Source organism: Dama dama, chromosome 14 (assembly GCF_033118175.1).
Source record: "Dama dama isolate Ldn47 chromosome 14, ASM3311817v1, whole genome shotgun sequence".
NCBI classification, from domain to species: domain Eukaryota; kingdom Metazoa; phylum Chordata; class Mammalia; order Artiodactyla; family Cervidae; genus Dama; species Dama dama.
Genome location: NC_083694.1, coordinates 53,100,057 through 53,126,274, shown reverse-complemented (window position 1 = coordinate 53,126,274; position 26,218 = coordinate 53,100,057). Strand labels below are relative to the sequence as shown.

At 46.3% G+C, this 26,218-nt stretch overlaps 1 protein-coding gene across 4 annotated transcripts in view; it reads left to right on the top strand.

The window, feature by feature from the left end:
- The window catches only part of KIAA0040 (KIAA0040 ortholog), a 39,587-nt gene extending 19,281 nt beyond the window's left edge, over positions 1–20,306 (top strand). For 2 of the 4 annotated variants that reach the window (XM_061160771.1, XM_061160770.1), the window contains one exon: positions 16,833–20,306. In XM_061160771.1, coding sequence (XP_061016754.1) covers positions 16,965–17,264 — 300 coding nt within the window. In that variant the 5' untranslated portion in view covers positions 16,833–16,964 and the 3' untranslated portion in view covers positions 17,265–20,306. Of the gene's footprint in view, positions 1–4,884; positions 5,004–13,884; positions 13,904–16,832 lie in introns of those variants that run through there. The other 2 variants (XM_061160772.1, XM_061160773.1) reach the window with 2 other exon arrangements.
- Positions 20,307–26,218: the final 5,912 nt, after the last annotated feature.

The following is a 26,218-nucleotide window of genomic DNA, read 5'->3' as shown; positions in this document are numbered from 1 at the left end:
ATCGACTCCTCCACACTACATGCCCTCTGTGGCCCAAAGTCTGACGAACCTGAACTGTTTCCACACTGTGCATTCCACAGGGGTGAGTTATGACTGGAAGGAGAATATTTCTGCTCACTCCCTCTATGACTTGGCCTTTACATTTTAAGCCTTAATATTACAGTAAGGTAGCTTTCAGCTTTTAATTGCCCTGAACTTTTGTTAACATTAAATGAAGGGAGGAAATGGAAAGGAAAATAAAATTGTATCTGTATTGCTTCTGAGTTGCATAATTGTATATTTTTGCCACCCCATTAGTTTTCAACTATTCCAGCCTCTAAACCTCTCCCCCGCCACCACTGAGGAAAATAAATAAGTCAGTCATTCAGCTATTGCTGCAAAGTTTGCCAGACTCTGAGTTCTCTAATATTAAAGAGAGTGATGCAACTGTAAATTCAGAGTCTATTTTTTAATTACCACCTGTGGGAGACCCTGAATCACACAAGTGCTTGGCTGTCTTCTTGCTTTTTCTAAAAACATACCTTCCCTCTAAGCAGATATGATGTTAAACATCAGTTATTGGAGTCAGCCACAGACTGTGTCCCCTTTATTTGGGGACCAGAGAAGGCACTGCCCCTCCCCAACCACTTCTAACTCCAAGATGACCTCAGAGCCTCAGCTCACACTTTCCAAAAATAAAACTGTACCTCGGCACTTTACCACACCCAGCAAGATTGGCTCCAAAATTTTTTACCAAATAGTTTGGAAGAGTGAAAATAAGAGCAGTATAACCCAGGTATGTCACTGTAACCATGGCTACAGGTTTTATTAGCACTAATACCAGGATGTGGTCAGATTGGATATATACAGACGGCAAACACAAGCCTGAGTAGTGTCAGAGTGTGTGCCCATAAATTCTCCAAATTGGAAACGTGGCCCTTAATGACTATGATTCATAAAGGACCTGGGGCGGGCAGGGGTGAGGATGGAGGGAGGGTGAGGGGGTTGAGGGAGGAGAAGGTTTAGGTTGGAGGGCCGCATCAAGAAGGGAGTCAGTAACTAAAATTACTTCTAATTTTAGCTGTAATTCAGCTTTTGAATACAATCCTCTAATATGCCCCTACCTTGCATTTAGACTGCAGTTTTCTCTATGTTCTTTGACGTACCTTGTCGTTTGTTCACAAGTCTTGACAGATATCTGAGATGGCTAATAGCTGCAGTTCTCAGATGAAAAGGGGGCTCAGAAAGCTTAACTGATTTGCCCAAGGTCAGAAGCTTGGAGGACAAGTGAACCCAGAACTAGAACTGGTTCCTCTTAATATTCTTTCCACCGCACCCATCTGCCAGCCTTTATATTCTGCTTGGGACATTTGGATATGTATTCATTCCTCTTGCAAACATTCCCTCATCCTTATCATTTGTTTAATTAGCCAGAAACCAAGATCAATCCATCAAACTGGAGGTGACAGCTGGAAAGTAAGGCTTGCCTTTTGTCCTCATCTCTTTTTCAAGCCCCCTGCCTGGCTTCCAGCTACACAGATGACAGCACAAAGAATAGGCACTGTAGTCCCTATTCCAGAGGGAGTGTGTGGTATCGGGGTTACAAAGTTTAATATGCCTCCAGGACCGGGTGAAGCCAGCAGAGTGGGACTGGGGTACAGGTTAGGGGAACGTCGGTCCTTCTAATGCCCCAGCAGATATGGGAGGTTAGTGTAGCCCAATTTTAGGACTCACTAAAGAATGAGAATTGTATATGAAATCAGAGGAGGAAAAAATAAAGTAAAATAGAAGTGCCTAAGGGTTGGATATAGCTCCTGGGCTGTCAGTGAGCACTCTAGGGAGTTTTATGTGTTTAGGTCCCCAGCACCGACGGTCATGTGTGACGTATTGCACTTCTCTTATATTTCTGGTCCTATTAAAATGTGAGCCCCTTAGGGTCACAGGAGGTGTCTTAGTTCATCAAGGGCGTGTCCACAGAGTGTGGCACACATGCCAGACTTTCAAATACTTGACAGGTGAATGATTGGTGAATACCCCTTCATCCTAGAAGAGAGGGTCCAGAGACTGAAGTCCTCAGCATCTGGAGAATGGCAGTTCTAGAGCATAACATTTACAGCAGGGTCTTCTGCACTTTACTAGCTCCTTTGTTGTTCAGTTGCTCGGTCATGTCCAGCTCTTTGTGACCCCATGAACTACAAGTTTTGTCTGTTCATAGGAAAAGTGATCAAACTGCACACCAGACTTCCCTGTCCTTCACCATCTCCTGGAATTTGCTCACACTCATGTCCATTGAGTCCGTGATGCCATCCAACCATCTCATCCTCTTTTGCCCCCTTTTCCTCTCACCCCCAGTTTTTCCCAGCATCAGGGTCTTTTCCAGTGAGTCAGCTCTTCCCATCAGGTGGCCAAAGTACTGGAACATCAGCTTCAGCATCAGTCCTTCCAATGAATATTCAGGGTTGATTACCTTTAGGGTTGACTGGTTTGATCTTGAAGTCCAAGGGACTCTCAAGAGTCTACTCCAGCAACACAGTTCAAAAGCATCAATTCTTCAGCGATCAGCCTTTTTATGGTCCAGCTCTCACATCCATACATAACTACATGTCGTCTGGCTAACATGAAGCGGTTGGAGGGCATGTCCCTGCTAGTCAGGGCCTGACAAAACGTGCCCCATTGGAGAAGGGTATGGCAAACCACTTCAGTATTATTGCCTCAAGAACCCCATGAACACAGTGAAAAGTAGCTCCATGGCCTTGGGCAAATTAGTCTCTGATAGCCTCGGTTTCCTTATCTGTATAATGGGGATTTAAAAGACTCACCTCCTGCATTCTTGAACGAGGTCATGTCTGTTGAGCCTTGATGACACACACAGAGTTGGACATTTAGTAAGAACACAACCAATGGTGGCTTTTGGATTCAACAGATCATTCTCTGTTCCTGTGAAAGGTGATAAGACATTATGCCAACCCTCTGTTTTTGAGGCTTTGGCCTCTGAGGTCTCTGTGTTAAAAGAGGATAGTCAAAGGAAAACAAGTGAGCATTCTAGCTCAAATGAAGAGGAGAAAGTTGATCGTGATGGACAAGACAAGGTAGCCCTAAGAAACTAGATCCTGGATGTCAGGAGGGCCGAGAGAGGGGTGGCAGCTGAGAATGAATGGAAATAAAATTAATGAGAGAGCAGGGGAAAGGCAAATGAGTCTGCCATGATTCGCAGGATCAGCTAACTCACTTCTTAAACCAGTTCACAGTAAAAGTGATCAAACCCTGCAAAAACTATGAATTCTGTAATGAATGGCTGTTTTTACCTTTCATACAATGAGTAGTATAATAAATAGATGGCTATATGGCTTTCAAGGCAATTTTAAGGCACCCACTGTGTGAAGTGTACTTAGGCAACATGCTCTACACACATTATCTTTATACATATCATTCATTCACTCACTCATTCATTCATTCATCCATTCAACAAATACTGCCAGCCCACTTTCTGCTAGGCACTCTGTGGGGTATATGGAATAAAAAAATGTAGTACAGTGGAAAAAACACCTCGCCTTCTGAGAAATGTGCTAATAGCTAATATCTGTGTTTACAGAAGAGAAAACTAAACTCAAAGTGCTTAAGTGGATGTTGCCCAGACTCCAAGCCGGTGTTAGTGAAGGAGGCAAAAGTCCCGACTGCATTGTTTTTTGGTTGAGGAGAAGAAAACTCAAGTTTCCTTGATGATCTAGGGACATAAATATGAGGAAGTTTATAACTTGCTAACAGGCTGGGGATATTATATTCAATCATATTTAGCACTGTTGGAACTTTCAGAGTATCAGAGAGGCACAATTTTTAGTGTTTATTCCTAAGAGAGACTGAAAATGACTAATTATTGTCAGAGTCTATGACATGCATCCTTGGGAGACAATGTAATTAAGGAAGGGAAGAGAGAAAGGAAAGGAAGAGAGAGGGAGAAAGAGTAAAGGAGAATAAAGTGGCTAGAGATTTTAGGCCTTCCATAACAGAAAGTCAAGAAAGCCCAGATGAAAACCCTTTTAAACTCTTTTCATTGTCCTTAAATTATTATGATTATTTTTCTCACATCATCTTTGAGCAGAAAGAAGCTGTCTTTTTCCTCTGCTGTATTTCCTAGCATAGCTTAATTAATACTTGATTGATTGAAAGATCGACTCATTTGAACCTGGAGTGAAATGGAGCTTTTTAATTTTCTTTTCTGCTGAACCTGAAATAGAGCATATAGTAATTAGGGAAGGATCCCTTGTTATCAGAAAGTCACAGCCACGATGAGCAATTTGTAACCGAGCAAAAGGAAGGTAGATGATTATTTGGGACCTGATAAAGCATACTCCCCACTCCCTACTGCTTTCAGTGATATGGGAGTTTCTTGATCATTATTTCCTCCTTGAAAGAGTTTCTTGGCTAGGGATCTGTCTGGACAGTGGGCTAAATGATGGGTAATTGTCATCAGAGTCTGACCACAGATGTGACTGATGGCCTCTTTTCTATGCCTTTCATTACCCCGGCTCTCTCCCCCAAAACCTGGATTGACTAATTTACATTTTTTTAAAGATCTCTTGAGTTAATCAGCATTTCATTTATTCATTCATTCATTCAGGGACATGTTCAACTCTGGGCATCTAAACAGAATAAAACACGCAAGGACCCAGTTCTCACTGAACTCGTTTAGCAGAGCAGGCAGACAGTCCATAAATGCATACGCCACAGTGACAATAGCAATGCATGTGAATGAGAAATTTCAGAGTAGGAAGAACTACTAGGGCTGTAAGACAGGATGGTGTGGTAGAGATTCACCAGGGGCTTGGCTTCTCTGATGACTTGGTTAAACAAGGCTTCCTGTTGAGCTAACATCTGAGGTTACAGTAAGTAGAAATGCCTTTGCAGAAATGCTTCTGCATGTTATGAAGTGGTTGATCACGCTAAGATCTCAGAGAAGACGTACTGAAGGGATTAACAAGTTCCTGCAGGGTGGACAACTCTGAAGTAGGTGTATCCAGGGCATGGTGAGTAAGGAGCGGGGTACAGGACAAGATTAGAGACGGAGGCAGGGCCAGCTGATAGAGGCATGTCTGGGGTACGGCCAGGAGTTTTGATTTGACTCCACAGGCATTGGGAAGCTGTGGTGGGTGGGGGCAATGTGATCTGGCTCATGTGGGGAGAAGAGGCCATGAACAGGGAAGAGTAGAACCAGAGAGAATGGTTAGGAAGCTGAGCAGTAATCCCGGTGAGGGGTGATGGTGACCTAGCCACGACGTGGCAAGACGTGGACACATGTAGGATATATTTTAGAGAAAGAGGCCATGGGAGTGCTGAGGGGTGGGAGTGCTGTGAAGTCAGGGGGCGTACATGAGTCTCCTGGGCCTACTGTGATGAAGCACCATAGGCTGGGCACTTTAAACAACCCAAGTGAGTTGCCTCACGGTTCTGGGGGCTAGAAATCTGAGATCAAGGTGTTGGGAGGGCTGGGTCCTTCTGAAAGCCATGAAGAGAGGATCTGTTCCAGGCCCCTCTCCTTGGCTTGTCAATGGCCAGCTTCTCTCAGTGCTCCTTCACGCTGTCTTCCCTCTGTGCAAGTTGACCTCTGTGTCCAAATTTCCCCTTTTCATAAGGAAACCAGTCATATTGGATTATAGACCCGATTTATGCCAGTATGATTCATCTTAACTAATTTATTGATATATCTCCAAAAATGCTGTGTCCAGTTAAGGTCATATTTTGAAATAGTGGTTAGGTCTTCAACATAGACATATACTATATATGTGTGTGTGTATATAATTTTTTGTGCTGTTCTGTCTTTTAATTTTTCAAAGAAGACAAGTAATTACAATATAGTCAGACAAGGGCTGTGATGGTAGGTCATTAGAGTAGTAGGTAGTGGAGTCTGGAAGGACAAGGAGTTCCCCTGTGAATGTACCGAGGGGAGAGGTGAGAAGCCATGCCAGGCAGGTGGATCAGAGCACGTGGCAGCGCGAGACAGCAGGATGCTTGGGAGAACCTGAGGGCATGTGGCAATGGGGGTGGTGGGGGAGACGAGGCTGGGATGGGAGCAGGAACCACCAGCTCACAAGCGCTTTGTTCCCCTTGCTAAGGAGTCAGGATGATGGTACAAGAGACGAAGAGCCAAAGGCGGACTGAGCAGGGGGGCATGACCCCACTCCAATTTTAGGAGATGAACTGAAGAAAGGAAAAACTAGAGACTGGTCTGGGGGCTCGGACAAATGCGATGACAAGGCGGGTGAAGAGGAGGGCACCTCTGCTCCTCCGGATCCTTTCTCTGCTCCTCCACCCTCTGCCTTCTATGCTCATGCCACCAGAACTCCCTGGTCACCTTTGGTGCTCCCAGGCTCCAATTCCCTCCTAGACTGTGCAAAGCTCTTCCCCATGTCCAGGCCTTCACCCTACTGTTCCCACCTGTACACAGGTAGACCCTTGTCATCCCTCAGACCTCAGCTCAAAGTCACCTCCTCAGAGGCCATGCTGACTGTGTCCTTTATAGCATCAATAGCATCTTTTGGTTTCCATGTTTGTGTACCTGTTTACTGCCCACCTTCTCCCTGCAGAAAACAAGTCACTTTACCATATCTGCATCATTCCTGACTACATCGGCGCACAGTGCCTAGGGCAGCGTTGACACATACTAGGAATGCAGAAGGAAGAAGGCGGAGGGGGGGGGGGCAACAGAAAGACAGTATGGTTTGGGGGAAGGACAGAGGCTCGTGTCACACTCTGCCCAGGGATATGAGGTCCCCAGAGATGGTATCCCCATCCTCATATTCTGTATTTTAATTCTGAATTGGTTGCTTTGAAAAAGAATGATGAATGGAATGGAGTTAAGAGCCCCCTTACTATAGGAAAACTGGAGGAAGGAGGAGAAAATGCCTTTTAAAGGAGAGCTCAAGAAGGGTGGCACCCAGGCAAGTAGAGATTGGGTATGGGGCTTACACACTCCCCCATGAAAGGGTAGCTTTCAAATAATAACACAGTAAGAGGACATAATGGGACTTCCCTGGTGGCTTGGTGGTAAAGAATCTACCTGCCAATGCAGGAGATGTGGATTTCATCTCTGGGTCAGGAAGATCCCCTCGAGAAGGAAATGGCAACCCACTCCTGTATTCTTGCCTGGAGAATCCCAGGGACAGAGAAGCCTGGTGGGCTACAGTCACTGGCGTTGCAAAGGAGTCAAACACAACTTAGTGACTAAACAACAACAATAGCAACAAAGAATCAAAGTCATGGCTCCAGAACCACTCCAAACTCTAAAAAGGCAAACAAAATGAGCATCAGGTGAGGAGTCAGGGGTGTTTCTTCCGCTGGCCTATTCATTTGGGGTCAGATAATAAGGGCACTCGTGTCTGTTGCCAGGCGTGGTACCAAGAGGTTTTACATTTACTGACTCACTTGTTTTCACAACAGCCTATTATTATCAGCTTCATTTTACTATGAAGAAAGTGAGCCCCAGAGAGAGAGGCTGAGTAACCTGCCCAATGGGATAGACAGTGAGTAGCTGTCAGGATTCCAACCGAGGCTACTTGGTCCCGTAACCTGCACTCTGGAGCACTTAGCTAAATCCCTCTTGGGTGGAAGCTGCACTACAAGAGAATTGTTAAATGGACCACATATTTGTTATAATCATTACCAATGTTAGCTTTTTGTCACCTGTATGAGTCAGGATGGGTTAATTGCTACAGCAAATAATTCTTAAATCTCAGTGGCTTCCCCGCACAAAGGTTTCTTTCTCTTCCACTGTTTGCTGTAGTCAGCAAGGTGCTCTGCTAGCAGCCATTCAGGAACATCTCCCACCTCTGCTGTCCCGGGGCCCTGGCGTCCTTCCCTGGGCCCTGTACGTTGGCCAGCCAGTGAACAAGCAGAGAGATACTGTGAAGGACCTCAAGAGAGATTTCAGGACCCAGGTCCACACTCTCTTGTCCAGAACTCAGTCACACATCCCCAGAGGTGTCGGGGGCTGAGAGGCATAGGCTGTCCTGAGCCCAGGATGAGGACATGATGTCCGTCTTGTCAACTGCTATCTCAGTCTTACCTGTAAGGACCTCTATATGGGACACCTGACTGGGGTGGGGGGGTCACGCTGGGAGTCAGAAGACATTGGTTCTGGTCCTGACCTTACCAACTGTCAACTGTCTGACCTCCAGCAAGACACAGCCTCTTCTAGCCCAGATTCCTCATCACTAAAGTGAAGGAACTCAACCACATGACCCATCTCTGGATTCTTCCGACTCAGGATGTCTGTCTGACAAAGCATCACTTCATTATTTTTAATAACCATAGTGCCTTAATCATTTCTGTATTGATGACCTATTTGTGCTTTTGTTCAAAATTGCAACCATAACATTGATTCTGAAGGAAAATACTATCAATTTTCCTCTAGTACTCAATATCCATTTTCACACCATATATGCATACTCTGCAGGGCGGAGGAAGAGGCTCCAACCTGGACTAGTTACTTAAAGCAATTAATTAAATTGGGGGAAATACAGATCTCTATTTCATCATGCCTTGAGCCAGGTTTAAGTCATAAAGTCACATTCCACTAGCAGATTATTTTCTGGGATCTGACACTTTTTGTACAAAACAGTACTTACATCTATTAGAGGGCATCTGAGCATGCCAGGTTAGCAAGGTGAGAACCGTGAAGAAAATATATACCCAGAGCGGCAGAGCTAATAACTGCTGACTGAGATTCTAGCCGTGCCCTCGCTACCAGAGAGCCTTGGTTTCTGAAGTGTGTGATGTTGTCATAACCAAAGGGATTCTACAAGGACTGCAGGGTGGATCTGAGAACTGGGCAAGGTTTGGGCAGGCAGAGTGCAGAGCCCTGGGGCTGAATAAGATGATTTACACCCCCAGGAGAGATGGTGAGAGTCTTAGAGCCTGTTGGATGGGATTCCTATTTTAGAAAAAAAAAAAAAAATATATATATATATATATATATATATATATATATAGCAGAGTTGGATACCAGAGAGGAGACTAGGGTTAGAAGACGAGGAGCAGAGCACAGCCCAGAGACAGTCCTCATGTTCCTCGGCCTGACAGTTCCACTACTGTGTCGGCTGAAGAATGCCCAAGTCAGGCCACGTGTCCCGCCTGCCATCACCACCCTCAGCCTCGTCCGGGTGTCATTTCCCCTGATCAGTTATAATCATCTCCTCCTGCTCCCATTCTCGGCAATCTGTTCTCTCACCCCACTGACAGTGTTCTTTATAAAACACAGGTCTAGCCTATTCCCTCCTTGCTTGAAACTCCATGGCTCTTTCGCACACACCAGCCACTGATACAGCTTAGCCAGCCCAACAGGTGCAGGGCCACCTGGCTCAAGGGCTTCCCATCACCCCCCATCACCCTCCACACACACTGCTGCTACATCCAGCCACACTGTCCTTTCAGGTCCTTTTCAGGAAAAGCAACGGGCCCAACTGTTCATCTGCAAAACCAAAGCACAGTGAACACATTATTTCCTCTGTTTCCAGACTTTGGGGAGAGGGGACACTTTATCGAGTGTTAACAATTGAACTCGTTGCTTGAAATTTAGAGGCACTTCATCTGAAAAGGTATTGGAGAGTTGAAGATAAACACACCACACATATTACTTGAAAGTGCTTTAGATAAGTTTAGTCTAAGTTTTGAGACTTCTCAGACACCTTGACCACATGATTGCTGTGGTTTTCTTGTCACTCAGACCTTAGCAAAGCCATCCTTGCTCAGCGCCTGCCCCAGCCTCCCTGATGGGCATCACTCATTTTCTCAGCATCCCAGACTTCTCCTTTGTAGCACTTTCTATGTTACACTTGCACACCAGTCTTCGGGCTTCTTTGCTTCCCGCATTGGACTTTGAGCATGAGAGGGACAAGGACTGATCCTGCCTATTTCCTGGATACCCAGGACTCAGCCCAGTTACTGGCATGTAGTAGGTGCTGCCTAAGTAGTCACAGAAGGGAGGGGCAGATGCCATCCTGACTGTCATTTCCTTTGCATCTCTTTCCCTCAATCCCCTCCAGGCCAGCAGGCTTACTCCTTCCCCAGTGCTTCTCTCATGCCTTAACACAGAGCTTGACCACAGGACTCATCATGTTGTGCTTCTGCTATTTCTGTTTCTCCTCCTTACAAGACAGGAAGGAGGTCAGGGTCTGAGTGCACAGGGTCAGACACAGTGGGTGTTCCGTGAATGTCTATTACATTGAACTATGACCTCAAAAATCACTAAGGACGGTGACTACAGCCAGGAAATAAAAGACACTTGCTCCTTGGAAGAAAAGCTATGACCAACCTAGACAGCATATTCAAAAGCAGACATCACTTTACCAACAAAGGTCCGTCTAGTCAAAGCTATGGTTTTTCCAGTGGTCATGTATGGATGTGAGAGTTGGACTATAAAGAAAACTGAGTGCCGAAGAATTGATATTTTTGAACTGTGGTGTTGAGGAAGACTCTTGAGAGTCCCTTGGACAGCAAGGAGATCCAACCAGTCCATCCTAAAGGATATCAACCCTGAATGTTCACTGGAAGGACTGATGCTGAAGCTGAAACTCCAATACTTTGGCCACCTGATGGGAAGAGCTGATTCACTGGAAAAGACCCTGATGCTGGGAAAGATTGAGGGCAAGAAGAGAAGGCAGCGACAGAGGATAAGATGGTTGGATGGCATCACTGACTCAATGGACATGAGCAAACTCAGGGACAGAGTGAAGGACAGGGAAGCCTGGCTTGCTGCAGTCCATGGGGTTGCAAAGAGTCGGATGTGAGTTGGTGAATGAACAACAATGATGACCTCTAGGAAAGCAGCTCTGGCCCAGATGCCCTGACTACACAAGAGCAAGAAGTGACACCCAAAGAGGTTGCCCATAGCAGGCCTCAGGTCTGCTGCATATGAAGATGGACCTCTTCCCCACCTCTCCTTGCCCACAATCCATCCATTCTCTCATTCAGCATATAGCTCCTGAGAGTATAGAAAAGGGTCATCAGCTCAGCCTGCTCATTCAGCAGTTTTTGAACCTGATAACTGTCCAGAAACACTTGGGTTGTTTGTTATAAACAAATTTCTGGGCGTTTCCTAGACCTACTTACTGAATCAGAGTCTCCAGGAATGTAATTCGGGCACTTGCATCTTTAACCCCCTTGATGATTCTCAGCCAGCCATCGTGGCCAGAGTCAGAGACCGAAGAGGAGACTAGGGCTGCCCTCCTGAGATCCTGCTGTCACCTGAGATCCATGGGTGAGGACATAACGCAAACATAGTGATCACTGCAACACAAGGTATGGGCTCAATGAAACATGCGAGGAAAGGCCCAAGGCAAGGTCTCTGCCCCTTTGCCCCCAAGTTACAATGATGAGATGGCCCCCACACATACTCAGGAGTCTGCAGCTGCAGCAGGGGAATCTTTTAAGGTTCTGAGACAGACCTGACCCTCCTGCTTCACCCTACCTGTTATAAGAAGGCCAATGGAAAGCACTCTGGAGAAGGTCTCAGGGATTTTAGTTGGATGCCATTATGATCCTTATCATTAACATTTCTAGAAAGCATTTGCTACTCAACAGACCCTATTCTCCAGCTTTACATGTATTATTTCACCTAATAGAAATAACAAGAGGCTGGTGCAAAGGAGAATGCCCTGCCCCTTTCTTGGAGAGTTCCAGAAGAAACAGAAGTCTGTGGGCCAGCCTTGGACATGACTCTGGAGCAGCTCTTGGATCGCAGGGATGGACCAGTCATCCCTGTGGCAGGAGCCATCCCTGTACATTTCCAGGGGTTCTGAAGTCTGAGGAGAGGCTGGGGCCTGCAGGGGACTAGGTGCTCTCCCCAGGCCTCGTTTTATGAGCTCAACAGTCCTCCAGACACTACCAGATATTCCCCAATGACCAGTCTCCATTCCTGTGGCTGAAAGCCAGAGTCTAGAATTATACCCACAGAACTGCTGACCAGCCCTAAGCAGGGAGGTCACTGTGACGCCCTTTTCATTTGAATGGAGTAGGGGTCCATGGTTCTTTGGCCATGTAGATTGGGCTAGAGGTGAGAGACGGGGAAGAAAAATCTCAAGGCTAGAATTAGTCCATTGTTATCTGGAGTTCACTCACTACTTTATAGATTATGTTTCATAATGTTGTACAGTTTACAAAATGCATTGAGCTCTTAATCTTCACAACCTCATTACAAGGGAAGCTTATTAACTGCATTTTGTAGCTAGTGTTTGGTAACTGGCCAAGGTCACAAGAGTTAACCCAGGACTCAAACCCCCAGGTCTTCTGGCTCCAGGATCTCTGTTCTCCATCAATACCTCACATGCAGGCAGACAGAAGCTTGTGAGAAGAATGAATGAATGAAATGAATGAATCTCTCCCAGCTAAATACTAAGGAGGATATAGAGATGAATACTACTTGGTTTCAGGAAAACTGAAAGGAACTTCTCCCCTCTTCTCTCTCCTCACACCCACCCCCACAACCACAATCAAGTTTGGTTAGCACCTATTGTCGGTTTTACAAGAAGAGATGAATTATTTTTCAGTGTCAGCAACACTTGAGAGCTGACAAAAGGATGGGGTCTCCCAGAGGGCATTTCTAGGCCGAAGTGTGACTCCTTTTGCAAAAACATTCCACAGAAGCTCTGAATTTTTTAATTCATACCACCAAGGAGATATTTGATTGTTTCCTGGAAATGCTAATAATGCAAAGCTCATAAATACTAATGAAATGCTATAGATTAGCAGAGTTCAGCAAGTAACCTGGGGGGCGGGGGTTGCCTAGAAGAGAATTCTTAGGTTAAAAAATATAAAGAATACCTTTTAATCGAATGTTCCCCAGACAGGGTTCCCAAGTGTTAATGAATATTCTCTTTGGCCATATGGAGAGTAGACTCAAATAAGTACCTTTAGGAATCCAGAAGCTAATTATTGACTTCGCTTTTGCTTGAAAAGAAATCTGTTTATTCACATGGCTATTTTAGGTGCCATGGGATGGATGAGTTTGAGCCAAAGTTGGGAGGGGTGGGAGGGCCTGGAATGTTGAAATAAAGACATAATTCAAAGGCATGCTTTTATTTCATCCAACTAAGCAACCTAAACTGGAATCTGCTGCTGCTTCTTGTCTATTGACATGATCCCTCGATGATAGTAAGTCCCGAGAAATGTATGAGGCTCCATGATATCAAAAACTATATCTTTGTCATTCATTCCTGAATCCTCAATACCAAACAGTTTGTGGTACATATCAGGTGCTCAATAAATGTTTGCTAAATGGCTGAAGTGCTCTCTTAAAACATCTTCCAGAGCTTTCCAGACCCTCTTAACTTTCCCTGAAGGGCAGCTCTGATCACAACATCTTCCTATTATGTGCTCAGTCATGTCTGACTCTTTGTGACTGCAAGGGCCGTAGCCCACCAGGGCTGGGATTCTGGCTGAAGCCCGCCAGGGCTCTGACCATGGGATTCTCCAGGCAAGAATACTGGAGTGGGTTGCCATTTCCTTCTCCAGGGGTTCTTCCCAACCCAGAGATCGAACTGGTATCTCTTGCATCTCCTAAAATTGGCAGGAGGATTCTTTACCACTAGCGTCACCTGGGAAGCCCATTATAGAGCCCTCCCCACAAGGAAACACACCCTGTGAAGGTCCTCTCTAACCTGGCCACAGCCTACACTCCTTCACTCTCCCACCCTGAGTTCCAAGCTCGTCAGAAGGTCCCCTAGTCTCCTACTGATGTTCTAGAAGTTTCTCTGCCTGGGATCTTTGACATCTCTTTCACACGTCTGTCAAGAGCCTACTTGTCTCTTGGCTCTACTTTCATGAATACTGTCCTACTGTTCTCCAGGAGCTCCACGACCTTCTCTCTCCGACCGAACCCAGAGTGTGCCCTGATTCACATAGGCTCCCCACGGAGACCAGCACAGGAAAGCCTGTCAGTTAAGTGTCTGCTGCTGTCTAATTTGAATCACAGAAATGCAGTGCAAGGAGCCTTTGGTTCTCAAAACCGTATGTGCAGGAAGGATCAGCTTAGAGAAAGGCACCCAAAGTCTTCCTACGACAGAAGAGAAAAATCCCTCTGGGCCAAAAAAACAGGGCCATACAAGGCTGAGGTCAAAGCAAAGATTATGGCAAAAGAAGGAGAATCCAGAGGAGAGTGAGGGGTGTGAGGAGGAATAGGCGGGGGGCTGGCCCCGCTGAGGGGTCTGGAGAGACCAAGCATGGTTTTCCTCTGTAAAGAACCTGGGCACTTGTTGGCGTGTGGGCAGATCCATGGCATGTGATGTTTCAGACGCTGGAGGGGCTCAAGCAAAGCCTCCAGCGAGGACACATAACTTCTCAGGGTGCTCGTCTTTGTTGCACGTTGAGTTTAAGTTCAGATGCCAGTATGCTTTCTATAAACCTCCCCTTGGGCAGGACTGGATTTTTATCGTATGTATCTTCATGCATCTGTGAGGTATCTGACAATGGGAAATAAATCTCTTTGTAGTCTCTTTCTACAGCAGACCGGGATAAATGTTTCATTCGATCTGGGGGATGGCGGAGGATTCTATAAACCCTGGGCTACTTGCCAAAAATGGGTTAATTCCACATGAAGAAATCGGAGGCCCAGAGCAACACTATGAATGGCTCAGCCCTTGGGGATCTGGAGCCAAGCTTCCCAGAATCCTCAGGGCCAGCTCTGCTACTCACACACTGTGTGACCTGTGCCTGCATCTCTTTGGCTGTAGGATGGGAAGAATAACTGTACCTACTGCATAAGCTTGTGATAAAGTCCAAATGAGTCAACAGGCGCAAGGTACTTAGAACAGTGCCCAGCATGTAATAAGTGCCATCTTTTAAAAAATAATTATTTAATATGTATATATTTACTCGGCTGTATCAGGTCTTATTGCACCATGTGGGATCTTTCGTTGTGGTGCGTGGACTCGAGAGTGTGTGGACTCCAGAGTGCATGGGTTTAGTTGCCCTGCAGCATATGGTATCTTAAGGTTCCCGGGCCAGGGATTAAAGTCATGTCCCCTGCATTGCAAGATGGATTCTTAACCACTGGACCACCAGGGGAGTCCCAAGAGTGCCACCTTATAGCATGATGTCAGGCTCCTTGGGCCCAATGGCACAGAAGCAGGTGCCAATTTATATGACTACATAAACTGTATAAATGATGTTATGAAGGGGTGGGGCCACATGCCTGCAGACCAGGATGGAGATCCTGGGTGGGGCTTGGATGGACACGTGGGCACTGGGTATCTGGGACACCAAGAGTGCATGTTGTCCAAGGAATTAGACCTCCAACCACAACTGCTGGGACAGCATGTGTAACACACCACCCAGATGTGTAACACACGCACTTATGCTCCAGTGCAGGACAACCCAATGAAACCTGAATTTCAGAATGACTCTGGACCTAGGTCCCCCCTAGTGCGTCCCTCCACTCACAATGCACCATCCCGTTCCTCACTTAAAAGATATAATTCACATGAAGGTGGCTTAGAAAAATATCGAGTAAAATATAAAGTAATGTTACTATCCTTAGTTTTTCTGCTTGCCCGGCAGCCTTGGGTGAGTGCTGGACCCATTGTTCAGAAGTCTGGGTGTTCATCACAGCTTTGTGTGTGATGAGAAACACACATGTGCTTGTGTGTCACCTCACAGACAGGTCACCTCACCACTCTGGGCCTCAGATTCTGCATCTTTAAATGAGACAGCTGGTCAGGATGATTTCTTAGCTCTCCAGCCTGAAAATCAATGACTTTTCGATCTTCAGCTCCTGGACAATGTTTAATGCCAAGAGATCTCTTAAATTCCTTTGACTCATGACTGTCCTCTGAGTCTTGTTTAGACCCAAGAAACTGTAGATTCCAGAACTGAAGGCGCCTCTAAGATCTTACACTTGGGAGCTGAGGCCTGAGATATATGTGGTGAGTTGGAGAAGGTACCATAGGAAGAGGGATCACTCTGGACAAGCAAGCAGAACTGTCCAGCTGCAAGCTTGGGCTCAGGATAGGAGGAGAGAGGCAGCCAGGGACCCCCTCCCAGTTTCCAGGCACCATCACCGATCAGCCTGCAAAACTCTTCACTGCGAAGAGAGGGAACAGGCCGGGAAGGAGACTTGGGAATACTTGGTTGGGGGACAAAGAGAAGAGACAAGGGTAATGAGGGAGAGAAAGGTAGAAACAGAAAAACTTGGTTTCCCACCCACAGCACGATGAGTCCTTGCCAGGTCTGAAAGTGGAATGTAAGGAGGGAGGAGTCACGGGGCCAGAAAGAAAGCATGAAGGGACCATGAGAAAAGCAGGAGTGAGACAGGATGAGCACTGATGACCTCTTAGCCTGGGGAGGTCCAGGGCCCCCATGACAGCCAGCAAGACTTGGACATTCTATCTTGTGCTTAAGCTTTCATTAGTGTTAAAAATGACAAGTTGTGTTCGTGGAAGGTCAGATATGGAGCTGTCCTGTGGGGAGTGTGTGTTCATCATTTATCAGGTAGGCTGAAATGAAGAAAGGTGGAGAACTACTCCTGTAGAGGGTCCGGAGAGCCAACCCCCTAACCAGAACACTGTGGGATGCACACACTGATTTATCTAACCATCATGGAGGACTACCTACGTGCCAGGTCTGACATCTTATTAACTGTCATATCCTAAGCCCCATATAGTGTGTACATAGCAAGAATTAGTTAATACATAACTGACTAAATGCATGCATTTATCTTGTTTATTGAGTCTCTCAATACAATTTCAGTGAACTCTGGAACTCTTTGATTTCCTCCCATTTCCTGAGCCTAAAATCAATGATGTTATTAAAAATTATAGACCATCCCCTCCTCGTCTCTCTTAAATGATCTGCTGTTCTCTCTTTAGGTGCTATCTGTGATCTACCCAAACCCAGAGCTGGAAGAGGACTAAGTTTGAAGTGGACAAGCCTGCATCTTCTCACATCCTGCCCTTGTGGGTGAGCTAAGGGGCTCCTCTGGCCCAGTCTAGCCAGGCACCATGGAGAAAATCAGCATGTTCTTCAGTGCCATCTGGGACATCATCTCCACCAAACACCAGGAGGGCCTCTTCAACAGCATCTGCCTAGGCATCCTCCTGGGGCTGCCCCTCCTGGTGATCATCACCTTCCTCTTCATCTGCTGTCACTGCTGCTGGAACCGGCCAGCTGCACATGGCCAACAGCCAGAGCAAACCAAGGGGAAGAAGAAGAAGAAAAAGAAGGCAGCTGAAGAAGACCTCTGGATCTCTGCCCAGCCCAAGCTTCTCCAGATGGAAAAGAGGCCATCCCTGCCTGTTTAGCTAGGCAGAGGGCAGCGGTGTCCTGCCTTGGGAGCTCAGCTGCCTTCCAACCACACCCAACATGGGGAGCAGAAATCCCTGCAGTGATGCACTCATGTTCACAGAGGAACTACCCAACCAAGGAGCAGCCCTCAGACTGAGTGTCCCCCGGGGCAGGCCTTCCCAGGGAGCACGTGGACAAGTCTTGGGCGCTTTCTCAGCATCTATGTGTCCAATAGCAATGCTCTTTACTGCAGACTCAGGCATGCCTTCCACCCATCTCTGGCACATTCCATATGCAAAAGCACAAGGAACATTTATTCATACTTCTTGACATATCTCCCAAATGCACACATGCACAATACCACAGATACCCAGGCAAGTATATTCTGTTCATCAACTGGTCACTGAATGTCTACTTTGCACAAGTCCCTAAATGAGGCAGTTCATTGTCTGCTCTTGGAAAAACATCTCATAGGAAGGCCTGGCAGATCCAGGCCCACATGCACAATTATATAACAAGAGAAGCCTATGTGCTGTCAATGCCATACACCACTCAGGTTAGAGATGAATGCTCTTCTGTTCCTGTCCCTACATAACCTTTTACTGGAAATCTTCATATCTGGACACTCCAGCCATCTGGTATACCCCCATTCCCATATATTGATACAGACACACCAAGTTCCTGTGCTTCTGGCCTCTCACCTGGGAGGAAAAGTTGAAAAATCAAAAGCTATCATCTTACAACTCATCACCACTGATGGGTGTTTAATGGCATCCAAGACTTCTCTTTGAGATGCTACCCCCAGCAAGCCTTCCTTCTCCAAGCAAGAACAAATGGCTTCTGGCCATCTTCATGGCCAGGTTTATGCCGTCCACTTCAGTGGACTGCCATTGTGTACCTGTGCAATGTAAGTTTCACAGATGGAAATGGGATGCTACCCCTGAGCTAGGGCTCTCCTATGAACCCTGAGGTTTTCAGCAGGGAAGAAATTAAGACAATCACTGGTACAGTCTCACAGAGGGCACACTGGAAACAATTACTTAAGGGTATCATGGAGGCATGGCATGTTGCAGACGGGGTGCAGAAGTTACAGAGTTTAAATGAAAGTAGGACGAAGCTATTTAGAGATTTATTAATATTTATCTTGAAGCTCAGGCTAGTGCTTTGCACACAGTCGGTACTCACAACTGTCTGTGGATGCTGTCAGATACGTGATGCTATTAAGGGTAAACTTGTAATACCTCACCAAGTCCCCAAGTGACCTTCTCTTCCAAGTGAGCCCATTAATTGCTGCAACAGGTGGAAGTTGGGTATTTAATTCTGAATAAGGAGGATGCATGCAGGGCCAAGGTTTGGGTTGACAAGTGTGCCCTGAGATCCATAAGGACATGTAAGCTGGGTCCATGGTTAGCTGAGCAGAGCATCTCCCCACATTCTGGGCTGAGTTTGGGAGGCTGAATTAATCCACTCACAGGGTGAACTGGGTGGTGTGTTGATTGTCTGTGACCATAGCACAAAGATGGATAATTCCCCATGTGGGAGCAGGTTGTGCTCTCAAAGTTCATTTGCACATCTGCAGGGTAGCTCTCTTGAAATATTTTCCGACTGAAGCTGTTCTAAATGATGGTGAAATTGCAATTTCATTAATAATATAGCTAAGCTATGATATTTATAGAAGCAAAAGCTAAATTCTCTAACACTGTTTCATGGAAAATATCCTCTGCTCACTTGGGGCAGCTGGTAGACACCCACCTTTCAGGCAAAGTCCAGCTCTAGTCCTGTGGAGGTAAGGTGCCTGCTGGCAACTGCTGCACCAAGATCTTCTAACGGAATACCCTGTTAAACATATTGCAGGCCTGCTTTTATTTTAAAACCAGCCCTGTTCCCCCTTCTTGCCCTAAATGGGCCTAAATACCCCAGGCACTCAGGCCCCTCAGGCATCAACCTCTTTGACCAGAGAAAGAAGCACCCTCTGATGCTCTGTCCCCTTGTCCTGGAACATCTGGCCATCCCCTTTACCTCCCAGAATGACTTCTCATCTCCCCACACCTCCCACTGCCCAGCAGGCTGAGTTGCTTATTCTGTCTCCAACTCTCAGCAACCCCTCAAATGGGGGACTTGGGGGAGACGTAGAGGCTGACGGCTGAAACTGGTGTCAGATACAATCTAGGAGAGCCGATCGCTGGGATCACGGAACCACACGAGTACCATAGTTGTCATGGCAACCAGCTGCTAGTCTGAATTAAGACAGCAGTCCGTCGTCATCACCCACGACAAGGCCTCTTTCTCCAGGTGCAGTGCCCCACCATCTCCTATCTGAATGTATCTGCTCCACCTCCAGGTGTGAACACCCAGAAACACACTTCTCGGTTGCTTCCATAACCCAGGTTTGGAAAGCCAAATGCTTGAAAGAGGCATCTCTTCTTTCCCATCCAGCCTCCTCAACAACCTTCACTGGAGTACCCAGAACAGTGCCCAGTGAGTGAGAGGCCCTCAGACTTTGCTGAATAAGTGTATGTGTCAAAGAAGCAAAAAGCAATTATTGGAGTCCACTGCCTTTCCTTCCCACTTCATTGTCATCCTCCTCTCCCCTGTTTTCTTCTCCCATTCCCCTCTCTGTCTCGAGGCACCACCCTGGCTCCATCCCTCTCTATCTTCACTCCTCCTTCCCACCCTCTGTCCCAGAACCACCACTGGCAGCCAGGGGTCCCTTAGGACTGGAGCCACCTTGTGGGGGTGGGGATAGGCTAACAGAGGACAAAAGGGATGGCAAACAAGAGGCCTCCTAAACCAGCCCAGGCCTGGAGGAGGAGCCCCCAGGCCCAGGACTTCTGAACAATCAGAAGAGGTCTTTCTCCCAACTGTTCAATGGATTCGCTTTGGGTTTCTTGGGGGGCGGTGGGAGGAGGGGAAGATATAGAGAAAGGGCAGTCACTTTTTCAAGAAGAATATAAATGGTCCACGTTGTATAGCATTTGTCAGTGTCTTTTTTTTTTCCTGGAAAATTTAAATGCACCAAGAGAAGATTTTATTTAAATAAAATACTTTGAAACTAAAAAGCCATGTGTAACCACCTTACATATGGAAATCAGTTAGTTATTTTCTTGACATTAGAGACTACCCTCTCCCAGAGTTCAACCAGAATGATGGATGGGGTGACTCCCTCTGGGACGCCAAAGGCCCAGCCATCCCCAGGCACTATCTTCCCTCTACCAGCAGAGTCAGAGGTCCGAGGAAGAGGGGTGAACTCACACCCCACTGCCTGCAGAGCAGACACCTTGGAAACTAGGCACCCTCAGAGATGCCAGATGCAGAAAAACACACTCATGTTCCTTGGCAACACTTAGAGAACTTTCCCATCAATGAGGTCAATCAATGTCCTCTTAAAGGTAAAAGGGGAAAATAGCAAAAACTAAGTAAAAATAGACTCCTGAGTTAAATCTGGTGCTGGGAAGAGGAGAGATCAAAAGTTTCTACAGTAGCAGCAAGGGAGATAGATAGGTAGGTATCTATAGATAGGTAGATAAATAGATCATAGTAGGTAGACTTTATACATAGATAGACAGACATGTGTATGAATGAATAAATGTGTATCTTTTTTTGAGTTGGCCATAGCCTTGCATTGGTTAAGAAATGCAATGAGGACTTCCCTGGTGGTACAGTGGATAAGAATCCACTTGCCAATGCAGGGGACACAGGTTCGATCCTCGGTCCAGGAAGATTCCACATGCCAAGGAGCAACTAAGGCCATGCACCACAACTATTGAAGTCTGCGTGCCCCGACTACTGAGCCCATGTACTACAACTACTGAAGCTCACAGGCCTAGAGCCCGTGCTCCACAACAAGAGAAGCCACTGCAATGAGAGGACTGTGCACCGCAACTAGAGAGTAGCCCTTGCTCTCCGTAACTAGAGAAAGCGGATGCGCAGCTACAAAGACCCAGTGCAACAAAAAATTAACACATAAGATGTGATTAACATTTTAAAAAATGTAATGAGTTAAATGTTCCTGATTCCTCCCTTGATGATGCTAAGCCATCATTAGCACAAAAACCATCTAGAGCAGCGCTATCCAACAGAACTAGGAATAACAGAAATGTCCACTCCCTGCCCAATATAGTACCATTAGCAGTATACAGCTATTTAAATTAATTAAAATTAAATAAAGCTAAAGGTCCAGTAGCTGACTTACATCAGCCACATTTCAGTTGCTCAACAGCTGCCCACAGCTGGTGGCCACCATCCTGGAGAACGTGGGCCTAAAAGCTTGTAGGGGGAGCAGTCAGACACACCAGCAAAACACCATGCTAACTGCACTTCAAGGGCCAGGGCAGGCCTGCATTCATCTTCCCCAAGGCAGGCTGATATCCCTATGAAAAGTAAATGTGTAAGTCACTCAGTCATATCCAACTCTCTGTGGCCCCATGGACTATAGCCTGCCAGGCTCCTCTGTCCATGGGACTTTGTTGTCATTCAGTCGCTCAGTTGTGTCCAACTCTTTGCGATTTTAAAATCGTGGGACTTTACAGGCAAGAATACTGCAGTGGGGAGCCATTCCCTTCTCCAGGGGACCTTCCCGACCCAGGGATCGAACCCAGGTCTCCCACATTGCAGGAATCAATGTGCCTGAATCTCAGATGGCAGAATCTTTACCATCTGAGCCACCAGGGGAGATATTCCTCTAGTTGCAGTCTATTCCTGGATTTCCTTCCCCATCACACATATTCTACGACCAACTGAGGACAGAGATTCTTCACTCACCTCTCTCTTCTTTCCTCCAGGATTTTGAAAACTTTCCACCATCATGGAGGGAATGTTGCCCAGACTGCATCTGGGGGAGCGGGGGTGGGGGGGCGCTGCTGCACCCCTGGGTGGATGCCAGAGCTCAGTACCATCAGCTCCACCTGTCCAGGCTCAGCCCTGACGTTTGGGATATGAATGGACATGTGCACAACGCTGTGAGCATTCTCAACTCACCAGAACACTCTTCACTGGCCCCTTGCCCTCTGCCCTTAGTACAATTCCTAAATTCAAAGTCACAGGATTACAAGACTGAAAAGAAGAATGCCTTTATCACCACTTGCAGTCTCTGCCAGAGGTTCAAAGGGATGTTTTGAAATACCTGTGACATTTCATTCAGGAATGGCCATGTATGCAGGTATCTATTAATAACTCCCTCTGGAGGCTATCTGTTCCATTTACATTTTTGACTCTAGGATGTGCCAAGCACAGCAGGTGGCCACAATATGAAGGCATTTTGAGGGGCTCACAGCCTGGCTGTGGGAACAGACAAGCAAAGAGACCATTCTGGTACAGTTGGTCACTGCTTTCAAAGAGGGAAGTTTCAAAGCTCACGTCAAGTCAGGTTGGGGGCAGGGGTCACCCAGAAGCTGTCACCCGGAAGAGAGCTAGCTGCAGAGGAGGAAACAGGAAAAAGAGGGCACGGTTCGTATCACCTAAAACCTGAAGGTTTAACCTGGTGGGGACCACCGTAAGTGTGGGAGGCAAGGACTGGGTTGTCCCGATTCCGAAGCTAACTCCAGCTCCCACAGTTGTGTAATATACATGCAAGACTTAATCTCTGAGTAGAATTAATGCCAGTCAGTATCTATATCAGAGGGATGAGAGGATTAAATGAGATAATGCATACAAACCGTTTAGCACGGAGCCTGGCTTATTGTAAGTGCTCAGTAAATGTTCCTTATTATTAAGGACAGAAGGAAGATCATGAGAGACTTGTGTCCTAGAAGTCAAAGGAAAAGAGACGTTCGAGAAGAAAGCCAGAGTCCGCGGAGTCAAATGATGCAGACAGGTCAAAGGAGATAGGAATTGAAAATAATGGACATTTTCTGTTCCTGTTGGTGTAACAAGTCCCCTCATTTCACCACATACTGCACTGCTTACAGTATTATCAATACTCCTTGAATTAAGGGCTCCCAATTTATAGGACGTGACCGGTGAACTCCTTAAGTACCTATCCCTGGCGTCAAGCCCCTCTGCCCACAACTAAGCCACCCTAGGGTGACAGCGCCCCTGGTGGCCAGATCAGGAGAGAGTTTGCGTCAACGTGTTTTTCACCTTACAACAGTGCTTCTCTTAGAACATCAATCCAGCTATGTTGCTGATCCTCAGATGAAATGTGCTACAGATTCACTGGGTTTTATGGGACAATCATGATGCCACGCTCATTTTCTAGATAAGGGATTTTCACAATCTTAATTGCTGTTACAAACTTATTTCTGTGAAGTCTTCCAGACTTTACATCACTGCCTAAGAAAGCTCCCCTAACCACTCAAGTCTTCCCCATCACAAGATCAGACTACACTCTTCCTACCTCCCCAGCTCTCCATTCCATTCTCACCTATATTAGAGCTAGTCTTTATGAGGCCAGAACTGTAACTTATTCACCATGTATCTCCGATACCTAGAGTGGAGCATTAGTGCATACTAGATGCTACATAAATGCACTGATTAAGGGAAAAAAGAAAAAGAATCACTTGGTTGTTTTTTTTTTTTTAACAAGTGCAGATCCCCACTTCCTCTTTGCCCTTCCTCTGGATTTATTATATCTTGGACCAGATCAGACAACCTGCTCTTCTAACAAGCATACTAGGTAGATGACAGTGGTCTCTGAACCTTACCTTGAGAAATATTATCTAGATATTCAGAAACAAAAAGCATTTTATAGTCAAACAAGTTTTCAAAGTGCTACATACCATGTCTTTCCCACTCTTTCTTGGAATCTGCAAGTATCATATTTAAAAGCTCTAATGGGTACTAGAATAAAGAAATGGGTGTGACTCTGCTGAACTCAGAATTTTCTCAAGTTTATTTGACCACGAAACCTCATCTTTTAGCACATCTGGAGGAGCAAGGGTTCCAAGGAACACCATTTGGGAATGCTGCTCTGGGGTTGTGCATACCCCCATGCTTCATCTGCTGGTCTTCTGCTGCTAACACCTCAATTCATGTCATCCCCAAGGAAACCTTTTGTGAAATGTAGACAGATTCTCCTTTCCTTTTACTTAACCTTTCTTTCTCACTCTGCCCTTTCTCTTTCTTCCATCTGTGAGCAAGCCATAATAATCCTATTGGTGCCTATTCATAGCAAATATACCTTAGTGTTGGCTAGAGATACAACTTTATAAAAGAACCCGCCTGCCAATGCAGAAGACAAAAGAGATGCAAGTTTGATCCTGAGTCAGGAAGATCCTCTGGACGAGGAAATGGCAAACCACTCCAGCATCTTGCCTGGAGAATCCCATGAACAGAGGAGCCTGACACTACAGTTCATGGGGTTGCAGATAGTCGGACATGACTGAAGCAACTTGGCACACACCTTTATCAGGAAAAAAAAAGAAATCCCAAAACTTTGAGTGACATTATGGAGACGGAAGATGCAAGGCCTCTATCCTACCAGAGTGCTTTCTACCTCATAAAGGCACTTCCATTACCTCATCTGACTTTTGCAGCAACTGACGTTGTGAGTAAATCATCCCCATTTTATAAAAGATGAAAGTGAGAGGCAGAGAAAGCGAGCAACTTGCCCAAACCTGGACTGGAAACCAGAACCCTCAGACTCCTGTGCTAGGGCCCCTGGGGCACACAGGGCAATGCGGCCCAGTCCACTGATCTGGGCTCCTCAGACTGTTAACTAGCAACAGCACCCCCTAGAGGTCAAAAACTCCAATAACGACTCCAATAAAGGGCTCTGCCCACACGTCTTTAGACACCCTGTAGTATTCTTGCCTGGAGAAGGAAATGGCAACCCACTCCAGTGTTCTTGCCTGGAGAATCCCAGGGACAGAGGAGCCTGGTGGGCTGCTGTCTCTGGGGTCGCACAGAGTCGGACACGACTGAAGCGACTTAGCAGCAGCAGCACCAGTATTCTTGCCTGGAGAAGCCCACGGACAGAGGAGCCTGATAGGCTACAGTCCATGGGGTCGCAAAGAGTCGGACACGACTGAGCGATTTCACTTTCACTTTCACTAATGTCTCCTTCAGGTGGTCCACCGTGCAGTGTGAACCCTCAGAGTTCTGTGTCTTTTTTTTTTTTTTTTTTTTTGTCATCCAAGTGCCTGACTTAACCTTGGATTGCAGAAGCACCCACTTCAAAGACCACTATGCAGGATAAACACACTGCAAACACACACAGCTAGATGAAGACCTGGGCCGCCTCCCCTCACTGTGGCACCTTTGTTTTAGAGATCCTGGGTGATTTCAGTAATCAACTACTTGGGCCACTTGATTTTTTTTTTTTTTTTCTTTTCCTGCACTTTAAATTCACCAGGAAAGACTGATCCCTCAAAATCCTAGGCCCCCACCATGGACCCCAATAAAAGCAGAACCCTAAGCTCACTCTCTCTCTCTTGAGCTATTTTTTCTCTCCCCCACAACCTCACTATGCAGCCCCAGGCATGAAGTGTAATTGCCAGGTCTTGTAAGAAATAAACCTTTATTTTTTCAAAGTTTCCTAATAGTTATTGCTGAAGGGTGTCTTAAGATAAGAATCACAAAAGCCAGTCCAACCAAAACATTGGTTATTGATAGGTTGAGACCAGCACAGAACACACAGCCAGCCTCACTGGCCTCCTTATCCTTCTCTCATCAAAACTAATTTTCTTCAGTTGCCAAAATAAGTAATTGTTTCATTCCATTTTTTTTCCTTTTTAAATTTAAATTGCAATACTACAATACCTTTGCTTTCTACTTCGGTCATTTAAAGTGCACTGCAATCTGTATTATAGAATGAACAGGCTTTTCTGGGCTAACCTGAGAACCTTTGTATACCATTGGAATCAGATCTCAACCCATTTCCCATTTCCCCCGTAGAAACTAACGCAAGGCCTATTGGGAAGTGGAGTCAGCTGCGCTTTAGGAACTGCCTAAAAGCCCTTCCGGGGCGCCCCCCACCCCCTGCCGGACCACCAGCCCAGTAGACCAGGTTGGGGGAGACAGTCCCGAGCTCACC